At 34.8% G+C, this 19,631-nt stretch overlaps 1 protein-coding gene across 1 annotated transcript in view; it reads left to right on the plus strand.

Annotated features, from left to right (window-relative positions):
- Wdr62 (WD repeat domain 62) overlaps nucleotides 1-19,631 on the plus strand; it is a 282,962-nt gene that overhangs the window by 65,202 nt on the left and 198,129 nt on the right. Inside the window, exon 2 of the mRNA XM_085956946.1 lies at nucleotides 7,504-8,083. Within this exon, the coding sequence (XP_085813072.1) occupies nucleotides 7,937-8,083 (147 nt within the window). The 5' untranslated portion in view covers nucleotides 7,504-7,936. The remainder of the gene's footprint in view (nucleotides 1-7,503; nucleotides 8,084-19,631) is intronic.

The following is a 19,631-nucleotide window of genomic DNA, read 5'->3' on the forward strand; positions in this document are numbered from 1 at the left end:
GTGTTTTCAAGTTATGTATGTTCAATATTTATGGAATGGTACATTCTCAAAATCTTGTGAATCATTCGTTGAATAAAAGAAATGGTTTATTTAAGAAGTATTGAGGTGTCCGCGAGTTTCGTGGCTATCAGTTATATTGCTATTCCAAGGGTCGTCCATAAATGACATCACATATTTTTTTTGACTACCCTTCCCCTATCGTCATATTTAATCACATTACCCCTCATGTCTAGGTTACGTCACACTGTTAAACTCATTCATTAAAAAAACAAAAATCGTTATTATCGATTTCAGTATGATGTTGACGTCACGAAATATTTTTTTCTCAGAAAAAGTGAGTTTGTCATTTGTGACGTCACACTTTCTACAGCCCCCCCTGCCCCTTGGGCGTGACATCATGTGTGGACAACCCCTCAGTGGACAAGTATCGACAAATAGCTTAGTAGCATTGTTAGGTATACTGAAAAAAACGAAACAACGAAATAACATCGAAGTAGTATCGCGATACTGTAGCGGATAACCGAATTCATCTGTAAATAAACACGTTTATCTATTGTGATTTGATTGAGTCTTTTAAATATTATATCTCTTTAGTGACGTCCCTTGGCAAAGTGCCGCCCTTAAACAGAATTAGAACGCCGTCCCCTTTCATATTTATTTTTAAATTTATTGTTTGTTCGTTAGGTGCCTACTTACTTACTTACTTATCTACCTGGCGATCTTAATCGGACAAATACACAACTAATCTCTAAATTGACATACCTACACACTGATCATTAGAGCATTTCCACGAAACCTACTTTCAAACAGTGATGGTATTATGTATGTGGAGGTCTGTGGCGCTGACAGGTTTGGAGGCACCCTTGTGAAAAATTTGCCAATACGATAAGATATACCGCCATTACAATACAATAATAGTTATGTTGTCAAGATTTTTTATGCATCATTTATTTTTTACACAATGCTGTCTTTCTAAAGGTTTAATTATTACATTGGCAGACGCGCAGATCCAACGATCCACGCCGACCGTCGTGACCAACGTCTTTACACTATAAGCAATTACACGCAACGATTCGATCGCGTTGGTCCTTGCTTTTGATTCGTATATAATAAACATAGTATTGCTATTGTAAAAATATAGGTTGACCGAAAACTATTATTCTTCGTTAGATTGGTGGCTACACTGAACAGTTTTCCCTCGCAATTTTACCTCAAAACTCAGCTGTCAAACCTAACCTCGCAAGCGGGTTGTAGCTTCGGATATTTTCGTACGTTCTCGGCAATCTACGCTTGAATCTTCGTGAATCGTGGCAGACGGAAATAGTATTGGTTCCAATTTACTCACGATCGTTCACGATCCCGGAAAACCATAGATAATAGATTTTGGCAATCGTGGCAGACAATCGGGCCAGACGCAATCTGCCAATGTAATTTGAGCATTAGAAAGCGATATATCTGCATCGTGGTAAATCGCTACTGGCATCAAAAGTCATATTTGTATTTCTTTCTGTACTCGCCGCCCCTATGCAACGCATGGCCTGCCTACGCCCACGAGACGTCACTGGATCTCTTCTTATATATCGTGTTGTTCTTATTGTGTGTACGTACTATATTTTTGGGTCGTATAAAAACTATGTGACATATTATTAAATTTTGAGTAGCGAAATCTTTGCCGAAAAGATGTTTGTCACGAAAATATAAAAAATGAATTCAATTTTCTTTCCATTAGCTTGATAATGCCCAGTGAAATATTTCCAGCGCCAACGTCTCGCGTCTCCCTTATGATTGATGACGACGTTTACAAAAGTGTCATGGTGATATTATTCAGACCACCCTCAAGGCCGCGCGTCCCACCGTTTATAAAATGGACACCCCTCACATCTTTCGCGCAGTTTATGAAAGAAGGAATGTAACCCACATTAAACATAATATTATACAGTTCTGGCAATCGGGGTTGAATTTGTCGATTGGTGCTTATTTAAAACACGCAAAATTTATATCATGGCAACGATCAGTTATGTTTTGTCGGGAGAATTTATGAATTTTGCCTCGCTTACTGATTTTATCGTTGATTATTTATTTTCTTTTCCGTTCAAGTACGCTTTCAGGATAAAATGATGAACTGTCAGAAACTCTATCTGATTTATTTCGTTTAAATTATTTCGCCTGATTAAATAAAGCTACTGGCCCCTATATAATCCCGAGATTGGATTCTTACCTGCCTTTAAAATCCACTCAGCTGCTGCTATTAATATATAATAAATTTTTAAAATAAAAACATATTGTTAACATAATTTAATGATTTTAGTCTACTAGGTACCTAATACTTGATTATAAAAAAAGAAAATATTTTCTTACTCAATTGCAATTTTTCCGTCAGGTCTGTTTTATTCAGATTGTTGCGAAGTTGAGTCTAAAAGTGGGGCCACACCGGCAACAAGTCGCGCGACAACTCGTTAAATTTTACGATAATTATCATAATTGCTTAAGGGGGTACATGCTCGTCGAAGGTCAAAATTGAGTTTTTATTGTATTTTCAAACCATGATCCTGGACACTTCTTAAACGTTGTAGATGATCTATTTATATAATTTTGAAGCCTTATTATCCTTTATAGTTATTTTAAACATTTGATGACTGCATGAAGTATTTTTGTTACATAAAATAGTATTCTTTTAAACCTCTCGCTCTAATGTTTTAGAATATAGTCATATTTCGGTACATAACTGTGCAGTGGTGTTAAAATTTTTTACATTTATTAATTTTTAAACGCATTTATAAAACCATTAGCATAATTTATTACGAGATAATTTTTGTAAAATATTCACGATAAAACATTATATTAATAATCTCTGTGATCCCAAATTTGACAAGAATTAGGCATTTTATTATTCAAAAAATCGGCAAGATTAACACATTTGAAGATGATTCTAAAGATATGTATTATAAGCTATGTCTTTGACAATTTAAGTGTGATAAACATCTTATGAATAATGATTGCTTTATAATAATTATTGACCTAAGAATAAGGTAGTGTTTTTTTGAAATACGCCATTTCTTTTGTCATTCCCCAGTGGTTAAGCTACAACATACGGCCGTAGACATAAAATGACAAACTAAAATTAAAGTAGGGAGTAAAATTATGTTAACGCCCGTGTTTGAACATGTACCGTTAAAAAAAAAATTAAAAAAAAATCGGTTAAGTACATGTTCAAACACGCGCGTTAACATAATTTTACTTCCTACTTTAATTATAGTTTGTCATTTTATGGCTACGGCCGTATGTTGTAGCTTAACTACTGGGGAATGCCAAAAGAAATGGCGTATTTTAAAAAAACACTACCTTATTCTTAGGTCAATAATTATTATAAAGCAATCATTATTCATAAGATGTTTATCACACTTGAATGGTCAAAGACATAGCTTATAATAAGTATCTTTAGAATCATCTTCAAATGTGTTAATCTTGCCGATTTTTTGAATAATAAAATGCCTAATTCTTGTCAAATTTGGGATCACAGAGTTTATCAAAATAATTTTTTATCGTGAATATTTTACAAAAATTATCTCGTAATAAATTATACTAATGGTTTAAAAATTGCGTTTAAAAATTAATAAATGTAAAAAATCTTAACACCACTGCACAGTTATGTACCGAAATATGACTATATTCTAAAACATTAGAGCGAGAGGTTTAAAAGAATACTATTTTATGTAACAAAAATACTTCATGCAGTCATCAAATGTTTAAAATAACTATAAAGGATAATAAGGCTTCAAAATTGTATAAATAGATTATCTACAACGTTTAAGGAGTGTCCAGGATCATGGTTTGAAAATACAATAAAAACTCAATTTTGACCTTCGACGAGCATGTCCCCCCTTAAGAAATTTTACGATAATTATCATGCTTATCGTAAAAGTTAACGAGTTGTCGCGCGACTTGTTTTCGGTGTGGCCCCACTTTAAGACTTCGCAGCTATTTTCCAAAAATCTTATTTTGACCCTTCTGAAAAGTATTGATTTTAGGTTTTGCGTCCCTTTTCTTTTTTGCCAACAGTTTGGTGTTAGGGAAACTAAATTTTGTTTAGGTATATACAATTTCGAAATGGATATATTGATAAATATTCGAGAATATGAACCCATTGTCGCAAAAGTAAGAACAATCTCTAGGTATCCCTTTACTTACGGCGACTACTTGAACGTACATCACAGACAGCGACAGCAGATGCGATAATTATAAATACATACAGTCGATACCAATAATTGAAATATGTGCATTTTTTGTTAATTTTCTAGTATCTTGACATGTATGGCGTGTTGAAAACGACTAATAATGCATTTCTTTTCTTTTGTTTCAGATTTGATTCTGTGCCGCTGTCTGGTCTCCGCTCTGCGAAAATAAAAATAATAAAACAATTAAACCGCGCGATCTTTCTCTTTTCGCGAAATTCAATTAATGACTTTTGTCTCCGGATCTAAAAATAGATGCCAAACCGTATTGAATATTACGCCGGAATTAGTTTTAAGTCGCTAATAAAAATAACAAATCAACTGTAACTAAAAAAAACTATTTTTACATCCGTTTTATTGACCGACTGTCAATCAATAATAAATTAATTAATGCCTCAAATTATTCAGACGAGGTAACTGTACCTATACTAGATTTTACTAAGAAAAAACGGATAGGTACCTACAAACTAATTTATTCGTAGGTACACCCGAATTTCATATCTACAGTATGTATCAGCTATTATAATGTTATCCGTTCTGATTATCAGAATAAAGAAACTAAATATCTGTGACGGCTTAATGATGTGTTTGAAATTATATTGTGATTAAATTTTAATGACATCATTGTAAATAGTCGATTAAAATAGAATGTTGATAAAAACTTCATATTCTTATGCTTTGCGGTTATACCTACCTATGTATTATTAATTATTATCAATGTACATGGTCAGTTAGTAACATACAACAATATAATTATGTTTTGCTTTTGACTAAAAATCTAACCGTAAGATGTGGGAAAATTTCTAGACATGGTTCATTGGTTTTTGGTAGGCATATCAAATTATTCCACTCTATTGAATCCATAATGTGATAGTCAAGTAATTCCAGATTCATGATAGGGCTCTAGCCCGGGGGGCCGGACTCAGGAGGGGCCCGGCGAGGCGAATCGACCAGATAAGTGAGATAAACACACAGATACATTTTTTAATTGTATATCAATACCCGACATCTCCATAATTCGTATGGATGTATTAAAATATACAATAAAACACTAAATATACAGATTATTTTTACCGCGTACATACTGCCTTTATTCTTAGCGGGGTGGGGGCGCCAAAGATCCTAGCCTGGGGGCCCGCTTCACGATGTGGGGCCCATGACTGCAGTATTGACGACAACGTTTAATTATATTTTAAATTTATAATAAATAGCTTAGTGGATTTTCTCCAAACCGATAACAACTTGTTTGTGTTTTGTCAAATCGAAGTAAACAAGGTACTTATAAATATTTTTTTTTAATGGGGTGCTGATTCTTTTTATAACTATAACTAACCAAAAGAGATTTTATCGGTTAATGAAAATTTACCCCAAAATGTGTGTTCACCTGTTACTCGATTATCGCATCGCCAAGCATAGATTTATGTTTTTAAATATTCTATTTAATTTAACGGTCAATAACACTTGTCTTTTCAATGGCACATGAATAGGTTGTAACTATAACTAGGGGAGAGATAATAGCGAATCATCTATTCATATATTTCTTTTCTATTTGGTGTTTAAACCAATTTCAGCTAGCTGCTAGACAATTAACTTGGAGGAACGCAATAATAATTATAAAGTAAATTGAATCGGATGCAATTACGTTTTGGTGTTAGTCGATGTTGGTATTATTTTACTTAATTTTTACCCAGAGATGGTAAATTATTATCATCTTTAAAACGGAACGAAATATTCTCCTGTCACGCTACACTGATTTTTCTCTGCTTCTGCGCAGTGCTGTGCTCTGCAAGGGGGTGTTAAAACTGTATGTAATATCCACAGATTGAGACAGGAGTATTGAAGAGTAATCCAATGCCATTATATTGCAGCAGCTGCTATAACATAAGGCATTCACATTGACTAGGTACTACATAATATTATCATGAATACCTATTTAATGGTAAATTTCGGACACAATATTCAGGGCTCGAATTTGACCGGGCTGCAGCTGCGGTTCCTGAAATATTCAAAATTCGATGTATCATGGAAAAATTAGTTCCCATTCCGGTTCGATAACTATATGTAATAAAATTCACTTAATTTATATACCTACTTACAGTTTAGAGGTTAGACTAAACTTGTCGGAATTATGGTAAAAAAAATATATAGATTGTCGTAAATATTACACCGATAACCCGCCACAAGTTTAAAGATTGTTAATATAATTTGACCGCATGGCATGACATAATAATTGACAATAAAATGTTTATATTTTCGGAAAATTATCGAGCGCTCCAGTTTGTATTGTTTTCCATTTCGAGCTCTGGGGCCTTATGTTGTAACTTGCGAGTTGAAGTCGCCCGGTCGACATGACGTCATATGACATCATTATGACGTACTACCGGAGTGATAATAGCATTCGAGAAATTAACGCTACTCAAATACTGGCGTTATTCATTGTCCCCATACACAAATAGGTGTTTCAGCATAATAATATCTATGGTGATCCGTGTGCTTGGGCGGCTCGCCTCGATGCGTGTATTGAGGTTACGTCACAATTACGTCATGTCGTCGGGTGACTTCATTTCACAAGTTATAACATAAGGCCCCTGTTCGAGATTAGCTGTGACGATAGAATATTATGTAAATATTATAATTTACGCCTCAGAGTAATACAATATATACACCATCATCATCGTTAGCCTAATTTAGCCACGTGATATAGCTGGAAAACATATTTTTAGATGAGATTCAAAATTCTTATGTTCACGCTATTTCTACGCTATTCTTATTTTGGGTCGAATTCAAACATTTTCTTCTCTACACTTCCACCTCATTTTCCATTTCCAACTGATTTCTTTCGAAATCGTCTATTTGGAAAATTGAGGCACGCCGCTGGTCAGTTGGCGGGTAAACGGCCTTTGGAATCGAAATTGCCTCGAAATTCAAGTCCGGTGAAGCGGACCATTAAAGAATTTCATAGTCCTAACTGTTTTTTGATTGAATTCAGCGATTTTTAGAGTTTATCTAGACTACATTGTGCTCTCTCGCTGAACAGCGTGAAGTTGCGAGATCTCCTCTACAAAAAGTCGAATTTGACGTCAGAAATGAACATTTGGTGCAGTTTGTCTATCATTTATTTGGATCAAAATGGGAAATCATACATTTCATATTCAGTAAGACGAATAATTTTTAATCCCATTTGTCGAATTAATTTTTTAAATTAGGATTCGGTTAATTCTTATTATAAAACATAATAATAACATATTGAATTCTTATACCTACTTAATAGAATTTTTCATCGAGAATTGAAGACGCTAGGAATTGATAAAATATTATGAATAAAGACGTGCATGTCACTATTGAATGTCACTAAAACTAATTAAACTACCTCATAAAAGAACTAACTAAGAAATGATTTAAATAAGAAAAAGTGAACGTGTTGTGTTATAAAAATAATGTGCCATTTGTGAGTGTGTCAGAAATTGATTTATTCGGTTTCGTATTTAGAGCTGTCAAACGAAATCGAGAGTACCGCCATATTGAACACCAATCAGCTGGTCTGTCATTTTCAAAATAAAAACAAATATTTTTATTTATTTCGATGTACTCACTGCCATCTATGATAGATGGCTGCAAGCCGCAGACGTGTGGACGTTGCCGATCGCTCTGTCGCGTGTGATTCTGTATAGCGGTGTCTCGCTCGCGCGGGCGCGTGGCCTACGATGGAAGTCGGTTTCATACCGGCCAGTAATAATAATTCTGCGGCGAATGTGGCGCCGCTACATCCCCTGCCGGCGCCACCGGGAAGCAAGATTATCCGGCCGCCTGGTTTGAAACGCGGGAGAGTTGAAGAGGCCATCTCTGATCGGGTGAGTGAAACTATATTTTATTTTAATTACATTTATTTTCCAAATTAATTATAATATATTATATTAGTTGTATATATAAGTTGCGATTGAGTAATTACAATGCTTCTACCTTGCATATCTGTATCGATATTTTAGCATTTAGTTTAGGCCCTTTAGGGTAAGAGACGATCCAACTCTATCCACCAGCTATCGAGTAGACATGGATATATCGGTATATTCTGACTTGAAATTATTTACTGTAGAATTCCCAAATAAAAGAATTCAGTTAAAGATTACATTTCAAAAAAGGGATGGGGCAAATAGGATTTGAGCGGTGTGCCAAAATATGCCGTTTTTTTAATTCGTGGCAGGTACATTGGTAACTATTTTATTTATCGAATATATAAAAAATGATAAACATAAAATGCAAGAAAATAAGGGAAAATAAAAACATTTAACAATACACTATTTTTTGTTTCGTGTTATTCGCTTTTTATATCAGGCTGATATTATGTTGTTGATTGCAAATGAATATGCTGCTGAATCTTCCTTTGTCAACCTATTTCTAGTCTTTGAATGTACATAATTCAATATAGAAAAAAACACTTTCACATGTGTACGTGGAAAAAAAATGGTCAACAGCGAGATTGCTAGTTTTTTAACAGATATAAAAGTATCAGGCATGCTTTTCCTTGTTTTTAATATTATGTTTTCAATTTGGCATTCCGATTCATCAATTTGAATAAGTCGATGACATTCCAATTCTTCAATACATTTTCACATGTTTTCAATCTAAATAGGATTAGATTACAAATCAGTAATTTCAGTACATATAGGTACATCAACATGATTTCGCTTTGATTATATATTTTCCCGCTATAAACGTTTTGAATATTAAAAAATAAAAGAAGTTCATTTTTTTGGCGTGCGTCGAAAACTTTTAGCGTGCCACGTATTTGCCATCGCTGTACTAGATTATAATAATGTTGTTTTATAAATAGATTTATATTATGTTGTTTTCTTTAGTTATGTTTTGTAAAATGCATTTTTTATCAATAGTCTAATCATAATGCCTATTAATTAGGCTATACATAAAACACAAGAATATAATATAATCTCGTTTTTATATATTTTTTAAACCTACTTGAATAAATATAGTAGGTGTAAATATTCGACTACTATTGATTTTCCTATTTTTTTAATAAGCAGTCAAGTGATTTGTAATAAATTATGTCATCAAAATAAAATAAAAATCTGACAAGCTTACATAAAAGCGCCACTTTTTTAGTTCGCTATTGACAGTGTGCGAGTTTTTTTCGATCACCATATAGGTATGCAAATCCGGAAAGACTATTCATAAAATCGATGAATGATTGATACTCTTTCTGAGATCACTATAGAGATAACACGATAATTTATGGACAGTGATCTTGATAATGAAATTTCCGACGTTAATTAAATACGAGGGTGGGTCAATAAGTCCTTAGAAAAGCCGACAAGTGGCGCGACTAGTACTGTAAGCGGTTTGTTTTCATGCAGCGGCACTACCGATTCAGTATGCTGCGAAGTTTCAATCAGATTGGTCGGGTTGTTGTGTGTTTTTCGTACATTAAAAAAAAAAATTTGCTTGTGGAAAATGGAAAAATGGAAAATGGAGAAAATTGAGTTTAGAGCTGTTATTAAACATTTTAATATAAAAGGGTTAACAGCAAAGGAAATAAAAAATGAGTTGGATTTAGTTCACGGCATATCTGCTCCTTCACTCGCAACTATTTATAACTGGTTAAATGAATTTAAACGTGGTCGTACATCAACAAAGGATGAACCACGCTCAGGACGTCCTGTAGAGGTGACTACACCAAAAATGATCAATAAAATCCACGATATGGTGTTAAGTGACCGAAGATTAAAGTTGAGTGAGATAATTGAGGTTACAGGGATCTCAAAAGGTAGCGTCATTTCTATTTTACATGACAAATTGGGCATGAAAAATATTTCTGCAAGATGGGTGCCGCGTTTGCTCACAGTCGACAATAAACGCAATAGAGTGGTGGCCTCTAAAGCCCTGTTGTCGCTCATGCAACGCAATCCGGATGAATTTTTTCGTCGCTTTGTGACTGTAGATGAAACATGGATACACCACTATACTCCCGAGACGAAAGAACAGTCAAAGCAGTGGATTGCGAAGACAAACCATGTCCAAAGAAGGCGAAAACCGTAAAATCAGCTGGTAAGGTTATGGCTACTGTATTTTGGGATGCACGTGAAATTATTTTCGTTGACTATTTGGAAAAAGGAAAAACAATAACAGGGGATTATTATGCATCTTTATTGGACCAGCTAAAAAACGAAATTGAAGAAAAATGGCCTCATTTAAACAGGAAAAAAATCCTCTTTCGTCAGAACAATGCCCGTGTTCACACATGTTTACGATCAATGGCTAAAATTGAAGAATTGAAGTTCGAATTGGTCGACCACCCACCGTATTCGCCAGATTTAGCCCCCAGTGACTTTTTCCTTTTCCCAAACTTAAAAAAATGGCTAAGTGGACAAGGTTTTTTTGCAAATGAAGAAGTCATCGATCGGACAAATGCTTATTTTGAGGACCTTCCGAAAACTTATTTTTCTGACGGTTTAAAAAAAATTGAGAAACGTCTAACCAAGTGTATTGAGCTCCAAGGAGATTATGTTGAGAAATAAAAAAAAAATACAAAAATAAAAACTGTTTTAATGCTTTTTTCTAAGGAATTATTGACCCACCCTCGTACCTGTGAATTAATTTAATGTTTTATCTAGACAATTCTGTGCAGAAATAAAAGGCACCGATTTCATTGACGTTTACTTTGCTAAACAAGAGACAATTCTACTGACAATAATTCTCGATGGAGAACCATTGTCCATTACTACACAATAGTATCAGCTAATATTGTCATATTGAATTGCACCTAGAAACTACTTAGTCTAACTAAACCGTGACAGGGATAGATAGGTACTCGAGACAATATGGTAAAGCGTGGATCTCTGGCTACCAAGCCTGTTTGTGAGTCGAAATGCCATAAATAATGCAACTTCAATGAGGTCCTGCAAGCTAAAGAAAATGGTTTAGTCTTTGCCAACTTCTGACGCGACAATAATAATATGTAGTCTGTGAGAACCGACGCCCTACACCTAAAATTAATTATGTACCTATTTAGATACTTTTGAAATAATCTAGATCTTGTGTACATATTATATTCAGTTGGTACACATGTCTTATTGAGTCAAAATAATGTATCTACTTAATACAATTAAATAATGTATAATATAAATGCCATGTCAAATGTACCTATGTTCATATTTCTGCATAATAATTTTGAGATAAAACTAAAAATAGTATGCACTACTTAACCACTATGTATTATACATAGAGGGATTCTTATAAACTATTTTTATATTATTAATTGAGTTAGCATTTACTTGGTAGAATTCCATTTTACAAGAGATGAAAATATAATTAATATTAAATTCTACAGGTTTTTAAAAAGTTTGTCGATAGCTATTTCGCTTGTAACACCATTATCAAGACTACTCTGACTACAAGACTACTCAAGCAAACGCAAAACGAATTCGCAAATGAATTTAGTTAGATTGAATTGGTGACTAAGTATTCATAATGCCGGGTCCACACCGAAAACAAGTCGCGCGACAACTCGTTAAATTTTACGATAAGCATGATAATTATCGTAAAATTTCTTAAGCAATTATGATAATTATCGTAAAATTTAACGAGTTGTCGCGCGACTTGTTGCCGGTGTGGCCCCACTTTAACAGTTGTTGTTCCCTGCGTTATCAGTATTAAATGCATTTTTTTGCAAAGAAAACTAAAAATGGCGGATTGAATTGACGTCTTAGTTCGGTTATTTATGTAGATAAGTACTGTTATTTCGGAAGCATACAAATTCTATCATGATAAGCAAATGAAAACTCACCAGTTTGTTGCAACTGGCGAAAAAAATATTTGTAAAGCGATCCGGTTCTGGGCGTTATTTAATCTTTATTGTTGAACCTTGATAGAAAGCCATAGTATGCCTGTTTTTCGCAGCTTAACTTAACTTTCGACTTCTCGTGATATTTATTTACCTATCGTCGATTTAATTCTCATTATACATACTATTTTCCTTTACAAGTAACGATTTAAATGTTTCCATCATCTTACTTTAGCAAACAAATGTAATAGCGCCAACATGAAAGGATTTGTATAATAAGTTTCCACAATAATTCCATACATTGTAATTAGTTGGCGGTCTCTCTATTTGGCGATCGCCATTCCTTATTCGCCACGCTCGGTTTGATCTCTGGAAACCCACGCGTTTCAACCTCTCCGCAGATCAGATGGGGTCTGCTACACCCATTCTTCTTGTCGTCTTTGTGCCAATCTTGTGTTTACACATTGTGATATTAGGTATGTTGAGGTGGTAAATCATCTGGATCAAATCGCAATAGAAAGAGGATCTCAACTATATGTACATAATTCTACAAAATTTATGGTTTACTTTTCAAATAATAAATGTTATGTTGCAAATTTACTTTTCTTTTTTTCTTCTTCCTTTGTCATCTTTAGGGTGATCTTCTCTTTGTCATCCGCTATTAGAAATCTGCTACGTATATTATGTTACTTCAAATGGGAATGTTCCGTTAATATTACCTATGTAATATCGATGGTTTAGTGCACAGATATTGTATGTCCAGTTTAGTATGTTTTGAGAAAATAGAAGTTTAAAATTTGAGATGCATGAGAAATGGACATATTGTGTATTTGAATGATACAGTATCTTCTAAAATATTATATTTTAACTCAATTTCGACAAAAACTGGACATACAATATCTGTGCACTAAACCATCGATATATTGTAGTAGTAAAAAGTTTGTCCACCGTTTTCATAACAATTAAAATGATTATGTTAGGTGCCTACTTCTTACATAATCTCTTGTGTTTATCGCGTTTATGCATAATACACCTATTATGTTGATCGTTTCCCTAGTTAGAAATATTTCAGACAAAGTAATTATTATCTGTTGGGGAGTCTGCGATTTGATTTATGTGTTGTTTTCATCACCCTGTCACAATACTACTGAATGTATGAATTCACAAAAAATCCTAGTATTTATTGTGAGGCCTGTCACAGCGACAACGGTCAGCGATTCCAGTAAATTTCCCTGATAATTTATACTATCACTGAATGTTCTGATGTGCTCTTCTCTCCCATGGGTACTCACTTAAACTCATATAACTTCAGTCAAAGCACATTTGAGTTCATGGCGGCCTCAGTCTTCGGTAACTGCTACTGAGATATTCCCAGTCATAAAAAATATGCTGTGTGAGTGTGAACTCAAACGTAGGGTCTTATGATACGCCCGATTAAGATCGGGTGTAGTGCGGGGCAAATATGGGTTGGAGGGGCCATTAACTTGAATGTGCTGTGATTATTTGTTGATCGAGTTGAACTAATATTATTTGCAATCGTACTATTTTCATTTGATTTGAAAATTAAAACGGTCGCAATGTTTAGCTTTTGCTTTTTAGGAAACTCAGGTGTTAAATGTGCTAATAAATTCCTCAACTATAATAGTCGTATGATCTTATATGTCCTGAGTATTATTTATTTATTATGAAGTACTTACTTACTTATGCGCGGTTGGTGTTTCCTTTTATAATTTAAATGGAGGGCAATTATTTGATCGTCGCTCCCATAGACAATCTTTGTGGTTGCTACCTTTACTCTGAGTACCTAGACATGGGGCATTGTATATATTTTGCTATTCTCGATTCTTGAACTGAAATATTTATTTTCAACGCTATTGAACAGATGTACACTCGAATATTATAATTATTGTATTATGCCTACCCTTTCTGGTTCTATTCTCAAAAGCCCTAAGGTGATTATAATTTAAATGGCAACTATGTTATTATACAGGTAGGTAGGTACATAGTATCTTACAATAACACAGTAATATAAATAATTCGGCAGTCAATTTCATGGTGTTACCTGTCATTATTTTTGTGACATTTTTAGGGACGTGGATGCTCGAAGCGCTGACAAGTTTCATGGCGCCTTGTTAATAAAGTTTGGAGGCTCCTTAGACAAAATGCCATTGATTGATAAAACTTGACGAATAATTATGTTGTCAGGATTTTTTATGATTTGATTTATTTAAAAAAAAGTGGTAAGTAGTGAGGGGTAGGGGTTTACGTAGGGTGTTGATTTACACTTTTCCACTTATTAAAAACAATGATTCGGGTACATTAAGTGTATTTCGCTTGACAATAACAATTAATTACTAACAACATTTGTAAACGCACGCTTTGGCGCGAAAAAAGGTAGCAAATCGTGTTTAGAGGCGACGTAAGAAACTCAAGGGTAGGTAACCGACTGACCGTACCCACTCTCGACCCTTCGTCCGCCCAGAAACAGATAACGGTAACTTTCTTTTTCTTTGTTTCACTGTGCATCCTGGTCTAGCCTTGACTCATTTACAATTACAATAATATCACTATATTCCTAACTCTGTCGATTGGAGGATTTAGGCATTATGATAATATAATAAATATTATCTGGTATAAGTAGGTAATAGCTGGAAAGTCGCCACTGCGGATAACACAATATTATATAGTGCTTATTTGGCATTACATAATAACGATCAGGAACGATTTCATTCGCCTAGGCCCTAGAGCCCTAGAAGGACACTCTCCCATGCCCTGGTCGTTGTCAAAGTATGTGGGTATGAAGTAGGACTAGTACCTAGCTAGGTAGTAATATATATATATAAATACTAAGGCTTGCTATCCCGGAATTCCAAATTCCAGGTATACCACTCGATTTTTTGATCCCGAGATGCCGGTATTCAGAATGGTAGAATTTCAGGATGCCAGGATTCGCTTTCACCGCTTTCACTTTATTTTCCCCATATGTACAAAAATAACGACGAAACTGTCGCTGTTTTGAAGAAATACTTAAAATTAACTGACATGCGTGTTGAAGCTATATAATTGTGCTGGTATATTTTCTATTCGATAAATATTTCATTTATAAACATGACGTAGAAGTCGAATTAGCTATCCAAACCTACTTATTAATTACCTATGTCTGTTTCTATGTAAGTTTGAAAAAACCAGTACTTATTGTGAATAATGTAGCCTAACCAACATTTACTTAGTAGGTATTTGTAACTAGGGAAGTATTATATGGGCAACATTGATCCACAACGTTTAGCATTGTTTATTATTTACATTTTAGATCAAAGTAGGTTTTAGAACGAGACACAGCTTCCTGTTTTACCGACTTGGTAAAACAGCTTCGGGTCGACATTTTTCATTCGCGCCAACCTAAGCTGACAAAACTCGTTTAGCAATCGCTTGACCGCACGTACTGTCTATCAATTATATGTATAGGTACATTAGTACGTGCATAAGTATGAAACAATGCCTAGATAAGACTTATTCTTCTCGTGGAATAATATATATTTTATATACACACCTACTGACCCAATTTTATTAAATTCTATCACCTTGAGTATTCGTAGGTAGGTACCTACCAAAGAACGTTGGTATGGTATAACATTTGCTAAGGGTTCTAAGATCCGAATCAAATGGAGTTAGCATAATAATATGAACGATTTCGTTAGCTTTACATAAATTCAATACGCCTACGTCGTAGCACTCGTAGCATTTCTGATAAACCGTAGACTTGTAATAAATACGTCTGTTCGTAGCAAGCTACGCGCATACGAACATACTTTATGTTGCTGTTTTCGAGCCAATTAATAATTGTAGAAATCGAGTGTGCTGGGTGGCAACTGATTTTAACGTATTCAAATAACGGATAATATATAAATAGATATTTTGGAAAACAATTTGGGCTCTCCATCATCAACCGTTCACTTTTGGTGGGCTTGACGCTATTATAGAACGAACGTAGAATTATAATTTTGTTCCTATCACTGTACCCTGCATACTTATAGATTTACTAGATTATAGGTTATTTAATTGAACTGATTCGTTGGGTGATTCAGGGAGTCCTTACCCGATACCCCCTCCCCAACCCTTGTGTGGGCGCCTGAGACAGACTGTGACTTATATTCGAGTCTTCAAATGAATCGGACAAAACTGAAGAGTTCTGCGTAGAAAAATACAGTAACAGAGTAAAGCGTTCCCCACTTCATCATCTAAGAAAAAATAAACGGTAGGTATATGCAGCAGTGAATAACGCCAAATTTCACGGCTTCCGTGATTCAATTCAATGCAATTCATTTATTTCACATATTGTGGACATTACAAATTCTAAGTTTAAGACGTTCACAACATGACATTTAGAAACAAAGAAATATTATTAAAACAATATTAGGTACATAACAAAAGAGATAGATCAGTATTAAGTTATTGTACAGTATAAATGTGTAAATACAAAAAATTATATAGGTACAAGAAAGTACACCGGATGAGTTAAGCAGACCCTATTTTAAGAATTTGTAAAATAACGTCCACCTATACTCATCCTCACGCAGATGGAATATATCAACATCCGAAGCGATTTGGTTGAACAGAGTTATTGCCCTCCCAATTGGCATCACCAATAGCAGGTTAGTTCTGCTCCTCGGGAGAACAAACAACTGATGCTCCCGATTTCTAAGATAGTTATCAGGGGGACACAGGTCAATACTACCAAGAATGGCAGAGTTCTCATTCACACCACGTATAAGTCGAAAAAAATACGTGGCCAAATATTGATATCTTCTAGCACTCAAACTAAAGTATGTAAGCATACCTAAGAGAAAGTCAGTTAGATAAAGCCACGGATAGTATCCATATAACCTCAAAAAAAAAAAATCTTTTGAACTCGCTCCACAAGGTCATATTTCAACTGGTACTAGTGCAGTTTCGGGAAGTAGAAAATACAATGAAGATCTTCCTGATAGCCCACCTGTGATAAAGGAGTATTGTATCCGTGGATAGCATAGCAAGTGATACATATTATTATGTACATACGACCCAGTAAAAATATCACCACCGAGTGACCGTGACCTTTGCGTCAGAACTGTCGCTCTGCACTTTTTATGTAAATCCCACTTCACTTTCTTCGAAGCCCTCTTTCTACGGCTTCCCGCTCACATACACTTACCAACAATTTATTTATTTCATTCGAATATTAATATCCAGTTATTGTGTAATGTGTTATGGATCGATACGTACATTTAGTCCGTGTCATACTTCTTTGAAGGTCGGCAATCACCTTGGCCATACCCGTGCGAAAGCCTCGAGTTTTCCTTTTACCATTATTTTTATACTATAGATATATCTACCATCATGAATCGTCATGTGTTCGAATATAGAACTAAGCTCATCACAGTATAAAAATATTGAATGATGTGTCAAATGTTAGCATGTGGCGCCCTCACTCAGCTGACAACTTATACTGGTGGATCTATAGCTCAATAATACTTTTTACTACTCAATATTAATGCGTGTGAGCGAAATGCATAAAAGTACGTGACCAAGCGATTGAATGCAGCGCGAGATGATGAGAGGGATGCAATGTAGGTGTTCACTTTATGCGATCGCGCAACAAAAACGCACGCGTGGGTCAGAGATAGACAGATTATGCGATACAGACAGAGCAACAGGCAGATAGATAGCTTATTTCAGATTATTAGCTTGAGACTACTTAAGCCTCAATTACATTGAGCTTCTTTACGAGCTGTTTATTGGCGAATTTAAAAGCGGGTGATTCAGCTACTGCGATTTGATGATTACACACAAAACTTTCCGTTCGCTGAGAAGCCACAAGCCAGTGACTATTTTGACAGAACGTAGTTCGTTTTTTATCGGGAGGTTGGTACTGCGCTCTACCGCAGTAGGCCCACACGCCGGCGTGTAGCGTGTAAAGTTGACCGGCTTTCAACTTTTCTCGGTACAGTGTTTACAACCTGCTTATTAGCTTATTCGATGATTACACTGGGCGACTTTACGGGCAGATTGTAAATTCGCCAATAAACAGCTCGTAAAGAAGCTCAATGTAATTGAGGCTTTATCGACCTGTGACTTTCTTTGGTATTAAAGATCGTACCTATGTATTCTTCATTTCCAGTTCCCCGATTTAGTCTCACCCATGAGATGTATTCCGGATAGTTTGTATAGAGCGGCTTCCTGTGTTCCTGATTGGTTTATTCAATTAAAATAAATCATGTGCCTAATGGATCACATTTTCATCTCTCCCTTAGAACTTTACGTAAATTAAATATAATATGTGGGTGAGTATGAATCAAACATGCAAATGATACTCCATACAATCATAATCAATATTATCATTGATTAGTTAGTATGACTAGTTTCGTTTACGGATTTTTTTCTAACCAAACATACCACAGGTTGATTTTTGAATGAATTTTCGCGAGAAGATTGTTACTAGGTATTTACCTCTCGGCGGAGTTACCTGGTTAGTATTGCAGAACGGAATTCTGGTATTATAGAGGTCATTCGCCATCTGGTTTCGCTTCTCGTGATTTATTTGACGAGACGACGTGATAGTGCTGATGATGACATCCCGACACGGTATTATTATATTGCGCCGGACTGACAGGTATGTGGTTATGAACCCTGCGAGGTTTCCCAGAAGTTCGCAAAACGATAATAATCATTGCGGATAACCCAACTACCTACAACGTAAGAATTGTTCCCTTTAATTATTTTTACGTAGGTATTTGGTTTGTGTATTAATGTCGATTTTTTTGAAGTTATACTTCTTTTGGCGCGTTTGGGAAATCAGATCAGAGTGTATTTTTGGCGTGTGACATGTAACACATAATTTATTTTTTCACACGAAAAAAAACGCACTCGATTGGATTCGAACCACCAATTGTTCGGTTATCATCCGAACGCACTACCTTTACGCCACGGTATGGTACTGCAATCGTGACGATTATACAGTATAAAATTATCGTTTAGAATTGTTTCGTTGCCTAGGCAGCGAATTTATTATTGTCGGCCATTTGCAATTCCTTACGTAAACAAACGATTAAACGTCAGAGTGACAGTTGGTACTATAAAAATAAAAACAACGAGAAACCATTATATAATTTAATAATATAAGTTAAAGTGTATAGAAATAAACCAACGGCGTTCCAATAAGCGGTCCTTTTTCTTGAGTGTGTAATTTAACAAGATAATTAAGAGCTACTCAAAGAATCTAGTTTATCACAAGTTTTGTTACTCCAAAGAAATATAACTTCTAACGCGCGTACATAAGTACACACACCGATTTTTTTTTTATCGTATGTTGCATTTTCTCAGTGGTAACATTTGTGATAAGATACAGAAGCTTTTTCTGTCGTATAGTTTTCATTTTAGTTAGTATGTTAAAAAATGTTCCATAAAAGTCGTTTAGCGGATTAAACTGATTGTGGGCCCTAAGTATATATTTATATTTTAGACATGATGCACTCTACCTAACTGTCTAAAATATTTAATAACACGAAGAAAGCCTTTCATAATTATTGTTTACAACCTTTTAAATATAGGTAAGTACTTGAAATCAT

This window comes from Rhyacophila brunnea, unplaced genomic scaffold (genome assembly GCF_057557595.1).
Source record: "Rhyacophila brunnea isolate RB1 unplaced genomic scaffold, BYU_Rbru_1.0 scaffold_6, whole genome shotgun sequence".
Lineage (NCBI taxonomy): Eukaryota > Metazoa > Arthropoda > Insecta > Trichoptera > Rhyacophilidae > Rhyacophila > Rhyacophila brunnea.